Raw genomic sequence first — 16547 nt, 5'->3', positions numbered from 1 at the left:
ACAGCCACGGGCGAGTGGCTGTCCGGACAGAGAAGGTTCACTCAGGCAATCCAGCCAGGTGTTTGCACCGGCTTACGCACGAGCAACCCCTAGAACCTTTACACGAAGGCTATAGGCAAGAACAACTGACATTCTGATGCCTATCCCAGTATTCATTCAGCAATTAGACCTATCCCGCACCCTGAGGAACTCCCTACTCCAGTTTTTAAGGGGTTTGTCTCTTCTGAAGATGAAGGAAGTGAACATGCTGAGGAGCACAACTGGACCATCTGTGTGGATCTCAAAATGGTCAACTTCTTGCTTGGACAACAGAAAGGCTTTACCAAGTACAGTGGTACCTCGGGTTAAGTACTTAATATGTTCTGGAGGTCCGTTCTTAACCTGAAACTGTTCTTAAGCTGAAGCACCACTTTAGCTAACAGGGCCTCCCACTGCCGCCGCACCACTGGAGCACGATTTCTGTTCTCATCCTGAAGCAAAGTTCTTAACCTGAGGTACTATTTCTGGGTTAGCGGAGTCTGTAACCTGAAGCATCTGTAACCCGAGGTACCACTGTACCTCAATAACAACGGCTTGTAGATACCACTGGGAAACCAAAATAGCAGTCCCTTGTGTGATCCTTGGGTTCTCGCCAAACCATGGGACCTCCAAAAGGCATACTCTTCCGTTTTCCTTTTGTCCAGTCTCTAAGTATTTCCTCACAATTGTGACAAACAATATGCGGAGCCCATTTCTTGCCTTGGTGGCCCAGGGGGATTTCAAAATAGCTGTTATAGGCACGCCTCACAAACACTGTTATATTTCATCTTTGACGAGGAAGTGCGTAGCAGCCACATACATAACAAAAGGCCTCAGGTTTGTTTACACATTTTTTGTCTACTTGAAGAAGCCATGGTCTGATTTTGAAAAATACAATTATTTAGGTTGCAAAACTATAAAAATAAAGAAAAATTAAGTTTGCAAAAAAAAAATTACTATTTGGTGAGGGTAGATCAACGTGTCAGTGTCCACAAGGCAGCATACTGGGTTCTTCGCCACTCCATTTCATCCTCACTAGAACCCTGGGAGGCAGGTTAGTCTGAGAGACAGTGTCTGGTCCAAGGTCTTGTGGCAAATTTTGTGGCTGAGCGGGGGTTTGAACCCTGGTCTCGCAGGTCCTAGTCCAACACTCTAACCGTTACACCAAACTGTCTCAGTGCTGTCACTTATTACAAACCTTCAAAATTCAGCCTAAAACTTCAATATTACATTTGTTAGCCCAGAAATGGAAACAAGAAGAAATTCCAACGAAAGAAGAATGGCAGGCGAAATTAATGGACTATGCAGAATTGGACAAAATGACAGGAAGGACCAGAGTTTCGCAGAAGATTGGAAGAAGTACAGTGGTGCCCCGCAAGACGAATGCCTCGCAAGACGGAAAACCCGCTAGACGAAAGGGTTTTCCGTTTTTCAATGCGCTTTGCAGGACGAATTTCTCTATGGGCTTGCTTCGCAAGACGAAAATGTCTTGCGATTCTTGCACTTTTTTTTCGCTCCCCACCCCCTTTTTCTAAGGCACTAAGCTGCTAATAGCCTTTTAGCAGCTAATCCGCTAATCCCTTAAGCCTTTAATAGCCGCTAATAGCCGCTAAACACGCTAATAGGGTTGCTTCGCAAGACGAAAAAACCGCTAGACGAAGAGACTCGCTGAACGGATTCTTTTCGTCTTGCGAGGCACCACTGTATATGAATTATTTGAAGAGCAACTGTAATCAACAAATTACGCTAGTAGGACTACAAGAAGCTTTGCAAGGAGAAATATACGAAGTGTTACAAAGTAGAAAAAGATAGAGATATTGGTTATGAGTTTGAAATGTAATAGGGAAGATAAGAAATGCATACTGAGAGATTTTCAGACAGGATTGATGGAAGTCAAAAATTTGAATAAGATGTAAAAGTATTTTTAATTACTGTTGAAAATAATGTTAAAAAAACTTATATATATATATAAATTCTATATTACATGGTAAAATTCTAAGTGCACGTTGTCCTTTCCCTTACAATGAACTCCATTTCCATTTCATTTTAGTATCACTCCTTCTAAGTATTCTAACTGCATGGCTGAGTATTTTTCAAATTTGAGATAATTAGTGTTAAGTTGTGGGCGAACATATCAGACGACACAGTGCTTTCTCCAGAGCAGCTCTTTATTTTGTAAACTGGAACAGAACTGAACAGCAAACAGCTCAGCCGGCCTGCTTTTATAGGAGACGGCTGTCAACATTGTAGCAACAACAACAACCCAGGGTTTCCCGCCTAAAATAACTGACGTGGACCTGAGTGAAAACTATCTACAGTATCCCCCTGCTGGCCCAGGGTGAGAACATCAGTACATAACAATTAGTTTAAATTGTACCCCATCCTACTAGATGCTCCACACAGCAGTTGCTGGGGAGTATCTATTAGCCGCCTCCAAGGCTGCCAAATAGTACAAATTCTGAGTGTATTTGCATTTAAGAACAAATTCCTAGCCATACTTAGGGTGGTATCCTACCCAGTTCATCCATTCGTCATCTTGGCTCCTTATTTTCTTGACTTTACTCACTCACTCCAGCTCTCCTCCAGTGTTTGGGCTATGAGGCTGATAAACAATTAGAATTTGAACATTCGGAAGGTTTGCTGCAGATGCAAGGAAGTTCTGTGTGGCAGCCCGAAGCGGCAGCTATGGCTTCATTGTCCAGATGGACACATTCCCCACCTTTTCCAGCGATTCTGAGTCTGCAACACAAAGCATCACAAACCTGTATCAAAGCGGCAGATGATCTTTCTTCAGGCTTTTTCTAAAGTCTAGCACAAAGGTGGAGGGTGGGAGAAAAACCTGGCGGACTAAAATAAAATAGCCCAGAAAAGGATGGAGATGTAAGCAGAGTTTAATAAAAGGAAACAAGCTCATTGTTGAAACAGCTCTACTATAATACAGTGGTACCTCGGGTTAAGAACTTAATTTGTTCTGGAGGTCCGTTCTTAACCTGAAACTGTTCTTAACCTGAAGCACCACTTTAGCCAATGGGGCCTCCCGCTGCGCCACCACTACCCGATTTCTGTTCTCATCCTGAAGCAAAGTTCTTAACCCGAGGTACTATTTCTGGGTTAGCAGAGTCTGTAACCTGAAGCATCTGTAACCCGAGGTACCACTGTATAATAATAATAATAATAATAATAATAATAATAATAATTTATTATTTATACCCCGCCCATCTGGTTTCCCCAGCCACTCTGGGTGGCTCCAGACAGAATATTAATAATAAAAATAAAAAGTGATTAAAACATTAAAAACTTCCCTAAACAGGGCTGCCTTCAGGTGTCTTCTAAAAGTCAGATAGTTGTTTTTTTCCATGGCATCCGATGGGAAGGTGTTCCACAGGGCAGGGGCCACTACTGAGAAGGCCCTCTGCCTGGTTCCCTGTAATCTCTCTTCTCGCAGTGAGGGAACCGTCAGAAGGCCCTCGGAGCCTCTACAAGCTGATTTTCATGAAACTGATGACCAAAGATGTGAATGCTTCAACAGGCCTCAATCACTTCTCATAATTGTGGCTCATTCAACTTTTCAGGTTTTTCCTCTATCTAAGGTTGCGGCCGTCAGCATATCATAAATGTGTTAAGATTATTGACAGCACACAAAAATAATAAACAAATCCCTATAAAGTCTGCCATTGCTTTCTTATTTTAAATATTGTTTATAAATCCATCCGTTGCTTATTGTAGGGGAAAGCGATCTATGAAAGAAAGCAAACTATGAAAGATAAAGGGAACTGTTTACCTACAGAGATTCAATGAAACTGAGTTTCTTATTCGGTATTTTTGGTATTGCGCCTGGCTTTCAGCTGCGCATAAATTTTGACATCTGATTCAGAATTATACTGGGAAGAATAACAGCCACAGAATCCATCCTGTTAACAGTGAATTGGCGAAGTTTTGGTTGCTGACGCTTCAGCACCGAAAACTGAAAGGGACTCACGTTGAATTTTCTCCATTTAGCCATTTCCAGGGTTGACCTGGGTCTCTTCTGAGACCGATCCAGAAGTCATGGTTGCCAGCCAGACGCTTCACATACTCCTTTGAAGACCAGAGAAAATGGATGTTAGAATTCTGTAAACACGCAAGCACATGTCAACATGTTAGATGAAAACGTCAGCAAGTACACCTAGTTGATGATAACAGTCATGGTTGCCATTAATTTGATTTTGAATTGATTTTAGAATGAATTGATTTTGGAATGCATTTCAATTAATTGATTTTGATTTTATGTAAACTGTGTTACCTTTATTGTTGTTAGCCGCTCTGAGCCCGGCTTCAGCTGGGGAGGGCGGGATATAAGTAAAATTTTATTGCTTTTGTTACTATTATATACAGTGGTACCTCAGGTTAAGTACTTAATTCGTTCCGGAGGTCCGTTCTTAACCTGAAGCACCACTTTAGCTAATGGGGCCTCCTGCTGCTGCCGTACCGCCGGAGCACAATTTTCTGTTCTCATGCTGAAGCAAAGTTCTTAACCTGAAGCACTATTTCTGGGTTAGCAGAGACTGTAACCTAGAGCGTATGTAACCCGAGGTACCACTGTACATTAATACATTAATGCATTCATTTCAATGTGTTCAATGGGGCTTATTCCCTATCATGTGTAACGCAGGAGTGGGCAACCTATTTTTCTTTCAAGGGCTGCATTCCCTTTGGGGTAATGTCTTGAAGCCACATGTTTGTTGTGGGTGGAGAGAAAGCCAATGGTCACAGAATCGTAGAGTTGGAAGAGACCCCGAGGGTCATCTAGTCCAACCCCCTGAAAAGCAGGAATCTCAATTCAAGCATCCATGACAGATGGCCACCCAACCTCTGCTTAAAAACCTCCAAGGAAGGAGAGTCTGCAAGCTCACCAGTGCCCCTCCCTTCTCCCTGTTTCCAACACCCTTTTCTCTTTTCCCATCCTTTTCTTCACTTCTCAGCGGCTGCCATGGTATATATACAATGGTAGCTAATCCTTTAAACCTCCAGCTCATGGACCCAACTAGGCCTGGGCCGGGTCCTAATTTCCCCGTGACTCTGTTTGGCCCAACCACATCCACCTGTTATATCCTTGGCTTTATCAGTTGGCACCTGAAGAGAGCCCTGTGCTTTTGCTCCCCAGCTGTCAAACTTGCCCACAGGCAGGGTTTGAACTCTTGGCCAGATCCACCCCCCCCAGCCCCTTACACACACTTATCAGAGATTAGTGGTGCATGCTCTGGTTATCTTTCGCTTGGACTACTGCAATGCGCTCTATGTGGGGCTACTTTTGAAGGTGACCCAGAAACTACAACTAATCCAGAATGCAGCAGCTAGACTAGTGACTGGGAGTGGCCGCCGGGACCACATAACACCGGTCTTGAAAGACCTACGTTGGCTCCCAGTGCGTTTCCGAGCACAAGTCAAATTGTTGGTGCTGACCTTTAAAGCTCTAAACAGCCTCGGTCCAGTATACCTGAAGAAGCATCTGCACCCCCATCGTTCTGCTCGGACACTGAGGCCCAGCGCCGAGGGCCTTCTGGCGGTTCCCTCACAGTGAGAAGCAAAGCTACAGGGAACCAGGCAGAGGGCCTTCTCAGTAGTGGCACCTGCCCTGTGGAACACCCTCCCACCAGATGTCAAAGAGAACAACTACTGGACTTTTAGAAGACATCTGAAGGCAGCCTTGTTTAGGGAAGCTTTTCATGTTTGATGCATTACTGTATTTTAATATTTTGTTGGAAGCTGCCCAGAGTGGCTGGGGAAGCCCAGCCAGATGGGCGGGGCATTAATAATAATAATAATAATAATAATAATAATAATAATGCCTTGTTGAACTCAATGGGATTTACTACTTTTTCTGCAGAAGAATATTCTTATTGCTCATGGGCTTTGCGTGATATGTCATATAAACCAGGAGTTTAGTGAACCTCCTCCTTTTTTAAGTGAAGCAGCACCAGGAGTAGGAAATTTAGAGCAGAGAAATGACAGGAGTGGGGTTGTTTTTTCCATGTGTGATGCATAGTTTTATTTTTATGTTATGTTAGAAGCCGCCCAGATTAGCTGGGGCAACCCGGTCAGATGGGTGGGCTGTAAATAATTTTTTTTATTTTCCATGCCCCATGTGCTTTTTCGCCTGGTAAGCAAGGATTTGGGGGGAAATGATGCTGAGTGGAAAAACAGCTGGCAGGGGGAATGGGATATATACAGTGGTGCCCTGCAAGACGAATGCCTCGCAAGACGGAAAACCCGCTAGACGAAAGGGTTTTCCGTTTTGGAGGTGCTTCGCAGGACGAATTTGCTATGGGCGTGCTTCGCAAGACGAAAATGCCTTGCGATTCCTGGGTTTTTTTTCCCCCTCCCAGCCTTTTTCCCAAGCCCCTAAGCCGCTTATCAGCTGTTCGCTAAGTCGCTTATCAGCTGATCTAAGCCGCTAATAGCCTTTTAGCAGCTAATCCGCTAATCCCTTAAGCCTTTAATAGCCGCTAATAGCCGCTAAACTGCTAATAGCGCTAATCCACTAATGGGCTTGCTTCGCAAGACGAAAAAAACTGCAAGACAAAGAGACTCGCAGAACGGATTCTTTTCATCTTGCGAGACACCACTGTATGTATGTATGTATATATATATATATATATATATATATATATATATATATATATATTCTTTCTTTCTTTCTTTCTTTCTTACATTTCTCCAGACTATCTCCAGCACCAAAGTCGCTTTGCCCTTAAAAGCAGCCACTGAAATTCTGCAAGATATTCTAGGTTATGATGCATAGTTAACTTCATAGGTAAGGCGACTCGTTTCATCATGCTGCCTAAGAGGGGACAAAGGACCCCTCTCTTACCTGCTCTTCATATTCAATCCTAGCCAAGGAGGCATTGTGTGACTCGCAGTAGATCCTGCTGGAGGTCCAATCCCTTTTCGTCTTCGAAAAGTAATAGCACTTTCCCGCATAGCCAATCCAGTGATGTGGACATGGTAGACCGCAGACAGCGGAGGGAACTGGCTGATGACCTGATTGCTTGGCTTCTCTGGGGGCTGTCACTGTGGAAGGAATACAGTAGTACCTCAGGTTAAGTACTTAATTTGTTCTGGAGGTCCGTACTTAACCTGAAACTGTTCTTAACCTGAAGCACCACTTTAGCTAATGGGTCCTCCTGCTGCCGCCACGCCGCAGGAGCACGATTTCTGTTCTCACCCTGAAGCAAAGTTCTTAACCTGAAGCACTATTTCTGGGTTAGCGGAGTCTGTAACCTGAAGTGTATGTAACCTGAGGTACCACTGTAGAGAACTGGGGTAACCTGCCCAATCCACCCATTTGGAAAGGCATTTACGATGAATAAGATTATTTCTTCTGCTTTCTTCATTTTTTTTTTGAAATAATGAGTTTGTTGATCATGTTGGTGGGGAGTTGTGGTCCCCAGGTTGCCTCCTGGATTAGGCCCACGGGGCAGATTGTGTGGGAGCTGTGCACAACCATGCTCTGCTGATTAGGAAAAGCAGGATTGTCGGAGTGGCTCTTTTGAGAATGAAAAATGTCAAAGGGGGAGGGGATACTTAACCCTTCTCTTGCCGACTGCTTTTATTCCAAGCTGGGTTCCAGTCACAACTTTACCCACTACGGAACACCACACGAGGAAAAGCAATTTGGAGAAGGAAAACAGAGCCAGGAAAAGATCAAACATCTCTCCCTCTTGGTAAATTTACCTTTGCTGAAGGCTATTATTATTATTGTTACAGTCGACGCTTGGGTTGCGAACATGATCCGTGCGGGATGCATGTTCGCAACCCGCAGCAGTGCCTCTGCGCATGTGCGGGTTGCGATTCGGTGCTTCTGCGCATGCGCAAAGCATGGTTTAGCGCTTCTGCACATGCACGACCGCCGAAACCCGGAAGTAACCCGTTCCAGTACTTTCGGGTTTCGGTGGATCTATAACTCAAAAAAATGCAACCTGAAGTGTCTGTAGCCCGAGGTATGACTGTATTATTAGAGTTTATATACTGCTCTATACCCAGAGGTCTCAGGGCGGTTCACAGAAAAGATCACAACATATATAATCAGAATAAAAACAACAACCGTTTAGATCACAACTTCAACAACTTGTTGATTCAACAGAGAGTGACCAGGTGTAATTGATATGGTGAATAGTTTACAGTGGTACCTCTAGTTATGAACTTAATTCATTCCGGAGGTCTGTTCTTAACCTGAAACTGTTCTTAACTAGAGCCGTGCTTTCGCTAATGGGGCCTCTTGCTGCTGCTGTGCCGCTGGCACACTATTTCCGTTTTCATCCTGGGGCAAAGTTCTCAACTGGAGGTAACTCTTCCAGGTTAGCAGAGTTTGTAACCAGAAGCTTTTGTAACCTGAGGCATTTGTAACTAGAGGTACCACTGCATTTTGTTTATTTAAAATATGTATATAGCACTGTTCATAAAAACAAACAAACGCCAGAGCAGTTTATAGTTATATGCAAAATCATGCAGTAAAACCCATATGAAAATGTTAATTTTTTAAAAAAAACAAACCCAGCTAACTCTTATGGAAAGCTGGATTCTTTATTGCCTGCGTAAGCGTTCAGAAGTTGAAACAGAAGGCAAAATTAACTGGAAAGCTCAGGAACCAAGAAGACAAAAACTTCTAGAAAGAATGGGAAAATTTATAATTTATTTAGGAGACCAGTGTAAGCAGATGAAAACATTAGCAGGATTTTAAACGCACTTGTAAGGTAACAAACACTATGGACAATTTAGATGGATATAAAATGTGGATAATGGAATGTTATGCAGTTGTAAATGTTGACATCAGGACCCATGGAGAGGATGGGGGAAGTCTCAATACTCAGAGAAATCTCTATATGGATATGTAATTGGTTTTGCTTTAAACTTACATTTGTAAAATCAAATTATTATTATTTTTTTAAAAAATAATAATCTTGAAACGGAAGGTGTCTGCTGAATCTCTATTGGCAGAGTTTTCCGCAATACTGGGCCAATGATACTAAAGGTTACTGTGGAGCCACCCTCTCAACAGACATAGCGTGGATCCATTATCAGTCACCCTCCTGACAGCAGCATCGCTGCTGCTTCTCTGGACGCTGAGAAGGTGGCGAGGTCAGGGCTGTGCAGGAGTGTCAGATAGGCTCTGCTGGTGCATCCACACTGCTCTGACCTCACCACCATACCACCCTCTAACCCAGGGGTCAGCAACATTTCTCAGCCATGGGCCGGTCCACCATCCCTCAGACCATGTGGTGGGCCGGACTATATTTTGAAAAAAATAATTGAACGAATTCCTATGCCCCACAAATAACCAAGAGATGCATTTTAAATAAAAGCACACATTCTACTCATGTAAAAACACCATGCAGGCCCCACAAATAACCCAGAGATGCATCTTAAATAAAAGGAAACCTACTCATGTAAAAACACGCTGATTCCCGGACCGTCCGCGGGCCGGATTGGGAAGGCGATTGGGCTGCATCTGGGCCCCTGGGCCTTAGGTTGCCAATCCCTGCTCTAACCCTCTGGCTAAGCATCTCTTTCCCCCCAATGCCAGATGTTCCCATCTGTGGCCAAAGCACATGGTCTCAGTGTGTCCTTGTAAGAATATGGATCATTGAACTACTGCTTTGGGCAAGGCTGTCAGACATGGCAGTGGCTGAAAGCCTGGCAATAGCCAAAGTTCTGATTTTGAGAAGCTGGCTGAAGGCATGCAGCTACCTCAGACCCAAGAGGGAAGAGAAAAATCTTAAGGGAGTAACACTGAGGTTCAGAAAACTTACCTGCTATAATGGTAATGGTAAGCGCGATGACCAGGAAAACGAGGATGCCTATAAGAATATCTTTAATTGATAGGTATTTCCAGATCTTGCGAGATGCTACAGAGGAAAGGGGGGGAAAGAAAAGCTAAACTCATAAGCATTTGTGAGAACTTAAGAAGGGCAGACTGGATAAGGATCCCTCATAAGGGATCATGGGGGAAAGTGAATCCCTTTTACTTCCCCAGCAAAAAACAAACACTGGATCTGCTTAATCTACTCAGCTCATTCATTCTGGTCAAAAGGCAGAGCAGAGCAGAAGAATCTTTACTTGCATTGGCCACTAGCCATAGCAATAAAATAAAATAAAATATTGGAAGCCACTCAGAGTGGCTGGGTAAACTCAACCTGATGGGCGGGGTGTAAATAATAAATTATTATTATATTATTATTATATTATTACTGAAGATAGAGGTAAAAACTTAACTATAGAAAATACATTATGGGGGTTTACACCAATACTCAAATAAGAGATCTTATTCTAATTGCCCCCACTAAAAACCTTGCAGTTTTTGCTGTCACCTGATCTGGCCAAAAGGAGAGAAAGCTGTAGCTGCTTTTAATTTTCCCATTATAGCGAACGGGAAACCACGCTTGCTCTACTATACAAAGCGAGGCATACATCCGAGCAGACCTGGCCTGGACTGTATAGTAAGGCAGCATTGGGAAGAGCAGAAACAATAGCCTCACAGGCAGAGAGAGACCAGTGCAATGCAGAGCTATAAGGTCTTGAAGCCAAAGGGCTGCCATAAAGAAGCAAAGTGTTTAGGCGGCACCTGCTGGAACAAAGACTTGGAGCAAAGGAGATGCGTTTACCTGATGCCTCCCTTTGCTCAAGGTCAACATGCGGGTGGGGAGAGTCCAAATGCTCTTCCTCAGATTTTGATCCGGCTTCCATCTTTCCTGCAGCCATACAAGGTAAAAAGACTGTGCTCTCGCTCCTCTCAAGAAAAACTGCGCGGAGTTGGAAGGGACCGCGAGGGTCATCTAGTCCAACCCCGTGCGATGCAGGGATGTCACCACTTTTACCCCCAACCCGTTTGAAACCATACCGGACCCTGCTTAGCTTCGCAAGTGGATCTTCGCAAGGGTCTTAAGCAGAGCTTGGAAGGCCATCTGTCCTGGATGCAACGACATCCCCCCTCCCAATCGTGGCTGGCCGTCCCCGCCGCTACTGTCGCCCCCACGTCGAGACCCCCGCGCTCCCGATTCGCTGGTTTTTAATCGCCGTACCTGCACAGGTTGGCCCGTGCTCTGCACGCGCTTTCTCCAAGACGGGAGATGTCCGGAGGAGCTCTGGGGAGCACCCGCCCGCTGCTCAACTTTGCAATTTGAATTTGGATTCGCTGCGGGTCTCTCCTCGTCAGCCTTTGATAGGAGGAGCTCCAGGGGGAGGAGGAGGAGGAAGAGGAGGAGAAGTTGGCGGAGCGCCGTTTGTTGCCAAGCGGGGTCGCCTCTGCCTCCTCTTTGCCGGCGGCTCGGCGGCTCCAGGGCGCGCAGGGCAGCAGTGGACCGAGCGAGCGAAGTACTGGCCGCCTCCGAGCGCCTTCTGTTTCGGCCGGGAGAGAGAATCGACTCCGACTTGCGGTTAAGTAATGGGAAGCGCTGATCTCCCCTCGCCTTGCTCTGCGTTGGGCGGCGGATCTCGCAAGAAGCATTCTCGCCCAAGTGTGTGTGTGTGTGTGTGTGTGTGTGTTTTCAAGTGACCTGTGGGTTTCTCTCGTTACTGGACGGGAGTTCCCAACACCGCTGTCCACTGGGCATCCTGACAAGCAAAGCTGTCAACTTTTCCCTTTTCTTGCGAGGAATTCTATTCGGAATAAGGGGAACGTTGACAGCTATGCTGACAAGGGCTGCTGGGAGTTGGAGTCGAACCGCACCTGGAAGGTCACAGAGGTCCCGCCCCCCCCCCCCCCCGTCTGACGACAGACTTGCCTCTTTGTGTAGGGAAATACTGTATGGGGTTCCGCATGTGTGTGGCTGTGTGTTCGTGTTAGTAATGAGCTTGGTCCTTTATTCAGTGTCGTGTGTCCCTCTGCTTTTGCAGGCTCCAGCTATGGGAACCAGTGGGTTAGAGGGTTGGACTATTTCCTTGGCTGAGTCAAGGATGGCGAGTTACTGTAGAGTATTCCTTTCCTGTATTACTAGAATATGGCCTTCCTGTATTCCTTTCCTGTGTGCCCACAACAGGAAGGCATATTCTAGTAATACAGGAAAGGAATACTCTACAAGTTACTGCAATGAAAACCATTATAGCAGTACAGTGGTACCTTGGTTCTCAAACTTAATCCGTCCCAGAAGTCCATTCCAAAACCAAAGTGTTCCAAAACCAAGGTGCGCTTTCCCATAGAAAGTAATGCAAAACGGATTAATCCGTTCCAGACTTTTTAAAACAACCCCCCTAAAACAGCAATTTAACATGAATTTTACTGTCTAACGAGACCATTGATCCATAAAATGAAAGCAATAATCAATGTACTGTACTATAAAATAAACAAGACAGTATTGTAGATGATAAAAATTACCATCCACACAGTCACAAAAACAAATTAACCAAAAAAGCCTCAAAAAATAAAATGCAAAATAAATAGCAAAAACAAAAGTGCCAGACTTAATCTACTCCGGAAGTCTATTTGACTTCTGAAATGTTCGAAAACCAAGGTGCAGCTTCTGATTGGTGCAGGCGCCCCGGAAACAATAGCCGACAACCGCATCGGATGTTCGGCTTCCAAAAAACATTCGAAAACCAGAACATTTACTTTCGGGGTTTTGTCATTTGGGAACCAAGACATTTGAGAACCAAGGTACCACTGTATTCGCCCCATCTCTGCTTTGTAGCTGTAGAAGAAGAGAAGAAGAGTTTGGATTTGATATCCCGCTTTATCACTACCCTAAGGAGTCTCAAAGCAGCTAACAATCTCCTTTCCCTTCCTCTCCCACAACAAACACTTTGTGAGGTGAGTGGGGCTGAGAGACTTCAGACAAGTGTGACTAGCCCAAGGTCACCCAGCAGCTGCATGTGGAGGAGCGGGGAAGCGAACCCGGTTCACCAGATTACAAGACTCTTAACCACTACACCACGCTGGAGACATAGATTGGCTCAGGTGCAGAGGTTGCAAGACTACTGCTGCTGTCAGCTGCAGGTGCAAGGCTGGTAGGAGGGAGGGGGTAGCTGCAGGTGGCGAGAGGACTGCAGCTTCTTTTATTGCCCTCTCCCCCTGTCCTGTTCACTTCATTGCCACAAACAGTAGCCTCCTGGTTCCTGGACATTTGTGTAAGTACTGGAAGAACTTTCTCAGTCGTCAACTTCCATCATGTAACAAACATGCGCAGTGAGACCCAGGTACAAATTCATCACATAGAACCTCATATTGAAGAGTAATGAAGGTTAGTGGGCCGCACTGCCTGCTTCCTGACAACTGATGCTGCTTTAAGTCAGGAGAAGGCCTTTTATAGCCCTGGTTCCCGTCCCTTGCTCAAAACCTCGCATGATGAGAGGCATCCACTCTCATCCATTTCAGCTCCTACAAGAGCTCAGGTAATGTAAACGTATCATTGCAATGCAGGCAATTTTGTCTCACCTTCCCACCCCAATACACAGCAACCTCTCACCTCTATAGTGCTAAATCTTGTAAGAGAGGCTGTTTGAGAGATGATAAATGAAAGGCTCCACCTGTAGCTGTACATTTTCAGCAAAAACATTCCACAAGGGAAGGGAAAGAAAAAGGCAGGAGCAGAGGGGACTTCATTATTTATGCCACATATGTTAAAACACTGAAGGTTGCAAGCCCAGAGTCACCCAGAGTTTCACGGGCAAGTACAGATTTGATTCTAGCTCCCTCTGCTTTTAGTCTGCAGCTTTGAAGTAAAAACCAGGACACCCTGAATGTTTTGGGAATGTTGTAGATACCAGGAGAGGATACATTTATTTAATAGTATCCTTCCTCACTCATGCTTGTGAGTCAGCAGCGGAATACATTCCCCAGTGTATAGCAGTAAGCTAGTTGGTAGATTTGTTTGAATCTCTTTACTTAAGCAATCCAATCTGGATTTGTCCAGATTGGGTTTTGCTCCTGGTAAGTCCCCTTTTATACCTCCTAAAAAGAATAAATACATGAAGATCTTCTTTATATGTAACAAGAAGTTTACTCTTCACATTCAGTTCACAGTTGGATCCCTGAAGGCAGGCTTTAGCTTAGAGCAGAGGTCGGCAACCTAAGGCCTGGGGGCCAATTCCGGCCCGAATGGGTTCTGGATCCGGCCTGCGGACAGTCACTCCCACTTCTGTGCAGGCATGATTTTTGGCATCTGGGCATGTGCAGAAGCAATTTCTGGCGCCACGGACATGCACAGACACGATTTCTGGTGTCGTGCTGTGCCCGTCTGTCCCACGGACGATCTCTGTGGGAGTGAAGGCTTGCTGACCCCTGGCTTAGAGTTACAGAAGAGAATGTGGGTACTGATACTGTTGTATCAGCATCAAAAGAACAACAAAAACAAGGAGGGATGGCATCAAGAGAGCAGCACGGCTTCAAGTTAAGGATGGCTGTGTGACCAGCCAGTGTCGTGTAGCGGTTAAGAGCGGTAGTCTCGCAATCTGGGGAACCGGGTTTGCATCTCCGCTCCTCCACATGCAGCTGCTGGGTGACCTTGGGCCAGTCACGCTTCTTTGAAGTCTCTCAGCCCCACTCACCTCACAGAGTGTTTGTTGTGGGGGAGGAAGGGAAAGGAGAATATTAGCTGCTTTGAGACTCCTTCAGGTAGTGATAAAGCGGGATATCAAATCCAAACTTTTTTCTTTTATGGGGTCTCCCAGGGTCATGCCCACCTACCTGGTCACACACAGGGGGAAGGTGTTCCAGACCAGGTGTGACAGGAAGTCCTCCTGCAACTGAAGTAACATTCCCCTGTGTGTCCACTCTGGGAAAACAGGAAGTGTTGTACTTGACTGCTTATGTTGCATCCCACATAAGTTGTTCAGCTTTTTTCAGGAAGGCCCCAAAGTTGAGCTTTTTTAAAGTAAAAGCCACAGGAATTTTTCACTTTTGGAGCTTTCTAAAGCATTTCTGGGACAATTTAAACCCCACTGCCAGTTTCCCAGGACATTTGCCCAATTTTCAAAAAATTATCCAGGACGCCATTTTCGGAGGAAATTGAGTCGTATGGCGTCCCTATACAGTGGTACCTTGGGTTAAAAACACCTCGAGTTACAAACACTTCGGGTTACAGACTCCGCCAACCTAGAAGTAGTACCTCAGGTTAAGAACTTTGCCCCAGGATGAGAACAGAAATGGCTCACCAGTGGCGGCAGCTGGAGGCTCTGTTAGCTAAAGTGGTACCTCAGGTTAAGAACGGTTTCAGGTTAAGAACGGACCTCCGGAACGAATTAAGTTCGTAACACGAGGTACCACTGTATAACACAGGGGTGGGTGGTGAACAAGATGCAAGCACCCATTAACCACAGCCAGCATGAGCAGGGATGATGGTAACCATAGCGCAACACATTTGGAGGAAACTACGTTTACTATCTTTAACACATTTTTCATTCATATTTCATCATGATTTTTAGATTTGACAGATATGCTGCAAATCCACTGATGTGCTGAGGTGCACCTTGAGGCTGTGGCACTGTCATCTTGCGCTTTCCAATAGGCACATTTTCCTGTTCCAATGACTTTCATCCTGCAACACAAAATATAGAGTCAGGCAAGGGTCAAATGTCTCCCCTACAACAATAAATTGGTATTGACAAGTTAGGATAATGCAGCTCAATTCACTTGGCACCTGGAACACATGTGAATAGCACAGTGGCAGAGTGTTCCCTGTTGGCACCTGCGGTGGGCGTGCACAAGCCAGGGGGCACGTAACGTGCTGTGGGGCAGGGCGCAACCCCTGCCCACTGGAGCAAAGTGGAGCTGTGTTGTGTCTCCTGCCTGGCCGTAAAGTGAGGAGCTTGGCCAGCTGATCCTGCCCTGCTTTGAGGGGTGTACTTGCAGCACCCCGCAAGCCCAGCACTGCTCTGCGAGACTTGCAAAAAGAATCGGAATGAGAAGAATCTTTATTTGCATCAGCCACAGCCACAAAATAAAATGTACTGAAGATAGAGGTAAAACCTTAACTATACAAAATACATTTTGGGGGATTACATCAATAACAACAACAACACAACAACAACAACAACAACAATAATAATGAACAACAACAACAACAACAATTTATTTATTTATACCCTGCCCTCCCCGGCCAGAGCTGGACTCAGGGCTGCTAACACCAGCAAAATTACAATAGGAACATAATGGGGGGGGGGGACCCAATTTAAAATACAGGTTTAAATGCAATTTAAAAAGCAGCCTCATTTTAAAAGTAGCCCATAGATCAAAACCATGAGGGGAGGAAAACATAAGATTCAAACTGAGTCCAAACCAAAGGCCAGGCGGAACAGCTCTGTCTTGCAGGCCCTGCGGAAAGATGTCAAGTCCTGCAGCGCCCTAGTCTCTTGTGACAGAGCGTTCCACCAAGTTGGGGCCAGTACTGAAAAGGCCCTGGGCCCTAGTTTATCTTATTCTAATTGCTCCCCACTAAAAAACCTTGCAGTTTTTTGCTGTCGCCTGATCATCTCGATCTGCTAAAAGAAAGGACACAGTAGCAATGGTTCAGCGACCCGTCATGGACAATAATAGAGGCGTGATAACCTCACTCCTCAAA

The 16547-nt window shown here is 45.3% G+C and overlaps 3 protein-coding genes across 5 annotated transcripts in view; all 3 read right to left on the bottom strand.

The window, feature by feature from the left end:
- The window catches only part of LOC310670821 (C-type lectin domain family 2 member D-like), a 107827-nt gene that overhangs the window by 83778 nt on the left and 7502 nt on the right, over positions 1-16547 (bottom strand). The window lies entirely within an intron of this gene.
- The window catches only part of LOC310670910 (C-type lectin domain family 2 member D-like), a 48179-nt gene continuing 34015 nt past the window's right edge, over positions 2384-16547 (bottom strand). The window contains exons 1-6 of one of the 3 annotated variants that reach the window (XM_083426761.1): positions 11076-11176; positions 10659-10745; positions 9807-9902; positions 6869-7068; positions 3998-4095; positions 2384-2757 (exon numbers count right to left, since the gene is read on the bottom strand). In XM_083426761.1, the coding sequence (XP_083282887.1) occupies positions 2613-2757; positions 3998-4095; positions 6869-7068; positions 9807-9902; positions 10659-10740 (621 nt within the window). In that variant the 5' untranslated portion in view covers positions 10741-10745; positions 11076-11176 and the 3' untranslated portion in view covers positions 2384-2612. Of the gene's footprint in view, positions 2758-3997; positions 4096-6868; positions 7069-9806; positions 9903-10658; positions 10966-11075; positions 11177-16547 lie in introns of those variants that run through there. The other 2 variants (XM_083426760.1, XM_083426759.1) reach the window with 2 other exon arrangements.
- The window catches only part of LOC310670891 (C-type lectin domain family 2 member B-like), a 221216-nt gene continuing 211887 nt past the window's right edge, over positions 7219-16547 (bottom strand). The window contains exon 6 of the transcript XR_014507641.1: positions 7219-7278. The gene's annotated coding sequence lies outside the window, so the exon portion shown is untranslated. The remainder of the gene's footprint in view (positions 7279-16547) is intronic.

Source organism: Podarcis tiliguerta (genome assembly GCF_965153285.1).
Source record: "Podarcis tiliguerta genome assembly, chromosome: 2".
In the NCBI taxonomy this organism is placed as follows: domain Eukaryota; kingdom Metazoa; phylum Chordata; class Lepidosauria; order Squamata; family Lacertidae; genus Podarcis; species Podarcis tiliguerta.
This window is presented reverse-complemented; position numbering and strand designations above follow the sequence as displayed.